At 37.8% G+C, this 9,154-nt stretch overlaps 1 protein-coding gene across 1 annotated transcript in view; it reads right to left on the bottom strand.

Annotated features, from left to right (window-relative positions):
• Positions 1-2,484: 2,484 nt before the first annotated feature.
• C1H9orf85 (chromosome 1 C9orf85 homolog) overlaps positions 2,485-9,154 on the bottom strand; it is an 89,488-nt gene continuing 82,818 nt past the window's right edge. Inside the window, exons 3-4 of the mRNA XM_004652982.2 lie at positions 3,220-3,333; positions 2,485-2,788 (exon numbers count right to left, since the gene is read on the bottom strand). Coding sequence (XP_004653039.2) covers positions 2,659-2,788; positions 3,220-3,333 — 244 coding nt within the window. The 3' untranslated portion in view covers positions 2,485-2,658. The remainder of the gene's footprint in view (positions 2,789-3,219; positions 3,334-9,154) is intronic.

Here is a 9,154-nt window from a genome sequence, read left to right as displayed (position 1 = left end):
GTAGTCTTGAAAATACCAAAATGGAACAACTAAATTCACTGCATTAAGCTAATTAATTACACTGAAATAAAAAAAGGATTAATTTCATTTTTGCATGGTGAGTGTTCTAACAGAAAGTTAGAACAGGAAGCGCAAAGCAAGTGAATATACCAAAATTTTAACTGAAGATGCCAAATGAAGCCCCTCTTCAAAGCCCGCAAGCATGAACTAGCTGCCACACCGGTCACTAGGGGATGCTCTCCGTCCCACTTCTCTCCAGGCGAAAGCCCACACTCCACAGGGAAGGATTCACAAGAGAACCAGGAGTCTGCTCTTCTGAATCACAAAAGTTAAATAAACTTTTATACAAAAAGCAATGAAAATAAAATTTATATATAAAATTATTTTTACAAAAAGGAAAGCCACACAACTTTACAGGAACAAATGTTCTCTACTGTTTTAATGACTTGGTAAGATTTTGTATTTCTGTTGGCAGAGTTCTTAAATACTTTTGTATTTATTGCTAGGTTACATATATTTTTTTAAACAACTGGTCTTTTTTTGTTTGTTTATTTATTTATATGAGGGCGACAGAGAGAGAAAGAGGGAGGGAGGGAGAAAAGGGAAGAGGGAGGGAGAGAATGGGCGTGCCAGGGCTTCCAGCCATTGCAAACAAACTCCAGACACATGCACTCCCTTGTGCATCTGGCTAATGTGGGTCCTGGGGAATCGAGCCTTGAACCAGGGTCCTTAAGCTTCACAGGCAAGCACTTAACTGCTAAGCCATTTCCCCAGCCCAGTTACATAGTTTTTGATGCCACTAGAAAGACTGTCCGTGTCTTTACTTATTTTATTTACATGAAAATATTTTATTAAAGTGATAGTATACACTGCAATATTACACAGTAATTATTAATATATTTAATTTCATATATCTAATAATTACTTTTCTTACACTAAAATTTTTAGAGTAAATTGACATTACACACTGAAATATTCCAGCATGAATTTCTAAAATAAGTTATAGTTAAGAAAATATTCAGTACTATAGTGTATTAACAAAATCATATAATCAATAAACATAAAAGGAATCAGGCTGATTAATAATTATGGATATATAAATTAGCAAACAGATGTTGCTACATACATTAGAATTTTATATTTATCAACTGGCATACATATAAAATTCTGATACTTAGTATCAGAAAGGACTCAAGAACATGAAAAGTCTTGCAGGTTGCTGACAGTGGGGAACAGTGTGAGGGGGGGCCAGCACTGCTGGTAAGTTTCACACTATGCAGTGAAGTTGAAGGTGCAGACGTCGGATTGCTTCACTGCTGACAAACACATGTCAAACACAAATGCACAGATGCGCCAACAGACTTGCATAACAACACTCACACCAGTACTGTATGCAATAGTGAACTTCATTATAATTTCCCTTTTGCATTAGGATAATGTCAACTCAAAATGAGCAAATTATACCCTTTGCAACAACATGGATCTGTCTCCAAAAATTTATAACAATGAAAGGAGATGCAAAGTAACATTAAAGTCTGTTCATTTAATATCTAAAAACAATGCTCACACTTATTCTCATGTGGTGCAGCAAATGCACGTGTGTATACAAACACACACACACACACACACACACACACACACACACACACCTCTCTCCGTCTACTGAGACAAGGACAACACAGTAATACACTAATACATGGGGATCTTTTAAAAACTAAAATTAAGATTTCCATAATCACACAAAGCTAATTTATATTGTTTAGAAGCAGAGGCATGGTAGTAAAATGATAAGCCTAGGATGGTGTCAATTCTGGGAAGAGTAAGCTTGTGAGGAGAGACAACCCTGTGAAAGTTTCAGATATTGGCAGTTTCTTTATCTGAATGCAAATGCATGGGTTTTCTTTTGTAATTATTAAACTACATGTATAAATTGGATACATTTTTTCTGGTTATATTTTACAATGGAAATGGTAAAAACAATAAAATATAGTATGTAAGAATATTTTTGAAAAAAATTGTTATATACTTCCTAAGCATGACTATAAAAAAAATGGTTTTGTTTGGTAACAAGATGTACATAAGGGACTTTTGCTAAGTGGCCCATATACTCAAGATCAGTGCATTGAAAGGTACCTTATTTTGACATAAGATAGTTCCGATATGATTACTAATTCTGAATCTTATTTAGTTTGAAACTAGAAATATTTTCCTAAATAATTCCCATATATTATATTATAAAACCACAATATGTATTTCAGCAGATGAATATATGACCAGAGTTAAAGCAGATGCAATTTTTTTTTGTTTGCTTTTTGTTTTTTTGAGGAAGGGTCTCACTCTAGCCCAGGCAGACCTGGAATTCACTATGTAGTCTCAGGGTGGCCTCGAACTCACGGCGATCCTCCTACCTCTGCCTCCCGAGTGCTGGGATTAAAGGTGTGCACGCCACCACGGCTGGCTTAGCAGATGCAATTTCTAAAGCTGTCATGGAAAACTGGATAAAAGTTTAATAATCATTCAAGTTATACAAAATTTATATTGGAGAGGTATCAATTTTCACTAGTCTCTTCACTAGGATTTCACAGTATTTTTGGTGAACCACTCAAAAATACATGTTGGTTAGCAATTCACATTCTCAGCATAACTTTTACTAGTGAATCAATCTGTTCCTTGACTGTCGTCATCAATATCAAACTCCAAACCATCATCATCATCAGGTCTTTTGTGGCTTCTACGACTGGAACTTGGATTGTTGTCATTATTTTCTATTTCTTGTTCTTTATCAAACCTAAAAGAAGAAAAAGTTTGTAACTTTCATCTTTTATTATTTAACCACACAGTACTGCTTAGCAGTAACCTAATGAAATAGGAGACCCAAAAGGCTTTTTGAAAACTAGCTTAACTCAACATACCACTGCTGGTAAGAGTAGCACAAAGAAGTTAGTAAAAGGTATCCGGTTAAGGGGAAACTGTTACATGATGGGTAATTCTTTGTAATAATTGTAAGGCTTAAGGCTAAATAGAAAATATTCTTAAAAATATAAATGTGATTTTATATTGTAGAAGAAAAAGTAATGCAATTATGACTACTTTTCCTGTTCAGTATTGACATGTTGACATTAGTGGGAAATAGACAAATTTAAGAGCTACTGAATGTCTTATTAAGAGAAAAAAATGTGTCACTAAAAGTAAACCCCAAAAGCAAAAGGAAGTACTCACGGAATAACAATGTCTTCTTTCTTTCCACATTTTGCACAAATGTCAAGTTCACAGGCACATGGTCTACATATTATGTGGTAAGAATCCTTCACTGTCTTTTGTAAACATTTAACACTGAAGGTGGAAAGGAAAATAAAGTTATTGACTTTTACTAATGAAGATTTATTTGACGTAATAAGGGGGCATATGTAATGTATGAGTGAAAAGCCTAAACCTCAACTCCTAGATTTTGAGCTCAGATATTTATCTATGATACTTAAGTATATAGCAGTTCTAAATAATAATTTACAGCTGTAAAATAGCACTTCTTGTTTGCCTACTTTCTTAAAGCATTTTTTTTTTCCTTGTAGGTAGTATCTCATTCTAGCCCAGGCTCACCTGGAATTCACTATGTAGTTTCATCGTGGCCTTGAACTCACAGTGATCCTCCAACCTCTGCCTCTGAGTGTTGGGATTAAAGACACACCACCACACACCACCATGCCCAGCCCTGAAATCCCCCTGCCCCCACCCAAGGCAGGGTCTCCCTCTAGCCCATGCTGCCCTGGAATTCACTATGTATTCTCAGGGTGGCCTCGAACTCAACGGCAATCCTCCTACCTCTGCCTCCCAAGTGCTGGGATTAAAGGCGTCCACCACACCTGGCTGAAATCTTTCTAAAAATATATTTGGCTTACATGGAACTAGGGAATTGAACTCAACTTGTTAGGCTTGGCAGGCAAGCTCCTTAAGGGCTGATCTCTCCAGCCCTCTTAGGTGTGTTTAAAAACATGTTAAAACCAGATCAATATGCAAAAATCAACAAATAACCTCTCCCACCCTCCAAGAAGACTTAATAAAACACCTAACAAAAATAGTATTAAGACTAATGTACTAAATATGACTACAAAACTTCACTGAAGGGTTGGGGAGATGGCTCAATAGATGACAGCTTATGCTGCAAGCATGAGGGCTAGAGATTGCAGTTCTCCAGGATCCACCTAAACCACTGGGTAAAGACATAAATGTCCATAAGCCCAAGCATGGTGCATTAACTGGCATTTGAAACTCAACACGTCAACACTAAGAATATTGGAACGCCTCAGAAACAGCCTCAGACACAGAGCATGTCTCTGATCTCATACCCCACTGTCTTGGGCCCCTTGCTGAGCCCCAGAGAAGAAACCAGAATACCTCTTATTTAAGATGGGTCACAGAATCTTGAAGTAATACTCTACCACCCTGTGGCAGTTTAAATGTATGTCCCTCAAGTAAACTTAGGTGTTTTTATTAAAAAGCTTGTCTCCAGCCAAGAGGAGATATCATTAGGAGCAGATCTGATTTCTAGTCCAAAGGTATACAGTAAGCAGTCAGAGCTCTGGCTGCTAGCTTCTGGTCCTCTGTGGTTTGGGCTTGCTTGTGGTGCTGGCCGGCCAGTTGGTGGTAGTTTTTCTCTCTACTTGGATCTGTGAAAGGGGGCTGGCTTCTTTCACCATTATGGAACTTCCCCTGGATCTGTAAGCTTTAATAAATCCCTTCCTCCAATAAACTGTGTCTGTTTGGAAGTTCATCCCAGCAGCTTGGAGCTGACTACAACATTCCCTTTTGAGAAGAAATTCATAAGATACCTCCTATGAAAGTAGATCTTAGGTCATTCTTACTAAGTATCTGCCTTATCCCTAGGAAAAATGCTCCAGAGAGGCCAAAAAGAATTTAAATGGTCCTTGCTATATTCCTCCCCTGAATCCATCCGGGCCCTGAGTTCAATCCTCTACATGGCTGTCTCTTCCTCAGCTAACCTGAGCACAGAATAGAAAGTGCTTTTTGAGTTGGGAGAGGTAACCTAACCAACTACATTTTTGTTTGGTACCAGGGGGTATACCTTTCAATAAAACTAATGAATGGAATGCAAAAAAAAAAAAAAAAAAAAAAAGAAAGTGCTAGGACTGGGGGTATAGCTCAGTACCCGACATCTGCCTACTGAGCACAGGGCCTGAGTGGATCGTCAGCATGAGTTTTTAAAAGTTTTCATTGGTGGAAGGCTCCTATGTCACATAAAACTTTGACTGGGGGATACTGGTGACTCAGTACCGTGGAAGAGTAAAGGTCCTGGGTTCCATCCACAGTAACAAAATGACCAAACAGATAAAAAACAAAACCCTTAACTGATAAATTTAGCTTTGTTTTCTCTAGTTAATCTGTCCTTAAAATTTTTATTTGTGTTTATATTTGTGTGTACTTGTGTATGTGTGTATGTGAGTGATGATTTACATGTGCTATATAACATGCATGAAAAGGTCAGAGGACAAATTTCAGATTGGTCCTTACCTGCCCAGGTCATTTGATTCTTTCTTTGCTTATTATTGTGTTCACTATGGGCTTCCAAAAAATTCTGCTATCTCCCCCGCCACAAGCCTCTTGCAGTCAGCCTCAGCATGTTGGGATTAGAGAAGACTGCCATGGCTTTTTACATAAGGTCTGAGGATTGACCTTGGGTACTCCAGCTTGAACAGTGAGTGCTTGACACAGTCACCTTCCCATTGTAAAGGAAGAAATGTGTCACACACCTTTCTGCTTCCATGTCACACAACAGTACATTCCTCCAAATACACATAGAACATTCTACCAGAGGCCATATTCTAGATCATAAAATGAATCTCAAAAAGTTAATAAACCCCCTGAAATTTACATAAAGTATACCCTCTTACCATAATAAATAGAGATTTAAAATACTTCAAAAATTTCATAGGACAAGGAGGAAAATTATGAAATATATGTTGAGTGAATGAAAAAAAATATATTAAAATTTATGAGCTTCCTAAAGAATGTCTAGGGACATTTATGTAATTACAAATGATATTAAGCCGACTATGGTGGCATACACCTGTAATGCCAGCACTCAGACATATCAGGTTAAGTTTGAGGCCATCCTGGCCTGTAGTAAGAACTTGTCTGAAGAAAAATATAGGTATACTAAGTGAGAGGAGTTCTCTTATTTACGTATTAAGAAAGTAGAAAGCTCATTATAGTTCATAAATTCAACAAAGTAAAAAGAGAGGATGTAAATTCCTACTATTAGGATTGAAACGGGATAATATTGTGGGTCATACAGACATTAAAGGAAATTTTACTACCAACTCCTTACTTATACATAAATCCAAAAACACCATGGAAAGGTTTTGGCAAGATACAATTTTAAAACTTACCGAAGTAGCAGCTAATCTAAACACTACTGTTGACATTCATATATTTTTTTAAAAGGCTAATCTTTTTTGAAAATTTTTTGTTGTTTATTTATTTGAGAACGAAGGACAGAGAGAGAAAGAGAGAATGGGCACGCCAAGGCCTCTAGCCACTGCAAACAAACTCCAGACCTGTGCGCCCCCTTGTGCACCTGGCTTACATGGGTCCTGGGAAATCAAGCCTTGAACTGGGATCCTTAGGCTTCACAGGCAAGCGCTTAACCACTAAACCATCTCTCCAACCCAATATTCATATATTTTTTAGAGAAAAATTTAATTATAACTAAAAATTTCAAGAAAGAAATCCTAGGCCAAGTGATTTCACTGGTATAGTCCATCAAACATTTAAGATATAATACTAGGTCTACAAAGTCTACAGATCCTTTCAGAAAACAAAACAGACAGGACAATTTTCAACTGGTTAGGCCCTACTATTGAACTGTCAAGGTTCCTGCTACCCTACAAAAGAGAACGGAAAATTATTTTTCAGTATTTCTAAAACACACAGAGTTAAAAATCTAAGACAAAATTCTAGCAAATCAAATCTGGCAATATATGCTTCTTGACAAATATTCAAATTCAAAAATCTATAAATATAATTCATAAAGCAATGTTTTAGGGGAAAATGTGATGATCACAATATGAGAAGAAAAAACAAACACTTTGTTTAATAAAATTATCCATTTCTATTAACTATGCTCAGCAAACTGAAGGAGACAACCTCAACCTGTTAAAACTTCACTGTGGAAAAAAAAGAAAAAGAATCTACCAAAAGTTCTAGAAATAAATGAGTTAAGTCACATTATATGTCTAAGTAAACAAAAGTAAATGGTACCTCTGACCAAAGGACATTCTGAATAGAGCAGAGGCAACCTACAGAATGGGAGAAAATATTTGCCAGCTACACATCTAACAAAGGATTAATATTCAGGATATACAAAGAAATCAAACACTAAATAATAAGAAATCAAGCAAACCAACTAAAAAATGGGCTATGCAACTAAATACAGGGTTCACAAAAAAAGAAATACAGATGTCATATAAACATCTAAAAATGTCCTACATCCTTAGTCATCAGGGAAACGCAAATTAAACTTACTCTGAGATTCCATCTCACTCCTGGCAGAAAGGCTACCATCAAGAAAACACATGACAATGAATGCTGGTGAGGATGAGGAAAAAGAGGAACCCTTCTACATGTTAGTGGCAATGTAAACTGGTATACTATTGTGGAAATCAGTACAGAGGTTCCTTAGGCAGCTAAAAATATGTTAACCATATGGCCCAGCTGTATCACTCCTAGGCAGACACCTTAAGCTTTCATCTCAGTACCAAAGAGATTATTGCACATCCATGTTTATTGCCACTCAACTCACGATAGCTAGGAAATGGAACCAGTCTAGATGTTCCTCAACTGATAGATAATGAATATGTGGTACATTTATACAATGAAGTTCTATTCAGTGGTAAAGAAAACTGAAGTTTGCAGGGAAATGGATGGACTTGCAAAGGATTATACTTTGTGAAGTAACCCAGGCCCAAAAAGCCAAGTGCCACATGTTCTCTCTCATATGTGGATCCTAGCTACAGATGTTTGGACTTGTATGTGAGTTGGAATAAAACTAGACTGCAGAGGCCAGTAAGCTAGAAAGGGGTTATAAGGGAAGGAGGAGAGGGGAGGACTTAAAGAAATAGTATTGTATATTTAAGTAAATGAACAGATTACTGGGGGTAGAAGGGCCTAAATGAGGTCAGGGGAATAGAGTGAGTAAAGAAAGGGTGGGGGGAGGGTGAATCAAAATCTAAGAGGGTATGAAAAAGCTGTATGGAAAACCTACATTTTTGGACAATGGCACACCAAGAAGCCATAAATTGTTACTAAAAAATTTCAGTGCCAGGGATGGGATACCTTCCGGTGAGTTGTTGTTCAGGGAGGTCCCTGATTCCCCCCAAAAAACATTACAGGCTATTGCCAAAGCTCTTGGTTTTCCACGTGCTTGGACTGCAAGGTCACTGAGAAATCCTGTTGGAGCTGAGCTAAAAACTAGATCCCTAGGCTGCAGAGATGGCTTAGTGGTTAAGGCTCTTGCCTATGAAGCAAGGTTCAAATCTCCACATTCCATGTAAGCCAGACACACAAAGGTAAGGCGAGTGCAATGTCACACATGCCCATTAGGTAGAGCAAGTGTCTGGAGCTCAACTACAATGGCTGAGGCCCTGGCTCTCTCTCTCACTTGTTCTTCAAAAAAAAACCTCCTTGTAGACCAGCTGACAGACAGAAAACTGGAAAAAGCTATGCTGCATGCAGCTCTACGGGAGACAGAAAAGTCATCAGTGGAGATAAACAACAGTGGATACTAAAAGCCTTAAATCTGGCTAGCCAGGCCAAATAAGCCAATGGGTGCAATAGTGGCATGACTGTTATCAGGGTAACCAACTACTCTCTCATTGGACCGCAGGCCTGCTCCATAGGAGAGAATACATGCCTGATACTGAAAAATTGTAACAGGGTAGGCCATGAGCCCTAGGGGTGTAACACCTGCTGGTCTCTGGGTAAATGCATATATTATGCTCACCAAACTGCCCAGTTAGCACTTCTCTTAATGTTCATACTCATATATTAATGCTACTCTCACTTTTGGGTTAGAGAAGCTTCTCTTTTTGGATGGCAGTGACCTTTGGGATGACTCAAAAGGCATCACAGTGCTGAGAAG

This window comes from Jaculus jaculus, chromosome 1 (assembly GCF_020740685.1).
Source record: "Jaculus jaculus isolate mJacJac1 chromosome 1, mJacJac1.mat.Y.cur, whole genome shotgun sequence".
Lineage (NCBI taxonomy): Eukaryota > Metazoa > Chordata > Mammalia > Rodentia > Dipodidae > Jaculus > Jaculus jaculus.
The sequence above is the reverse complement of the archived record's forward strand: the minus strand, read 5'-3'. Positions and strand labels throughout refer to the sequence as shown.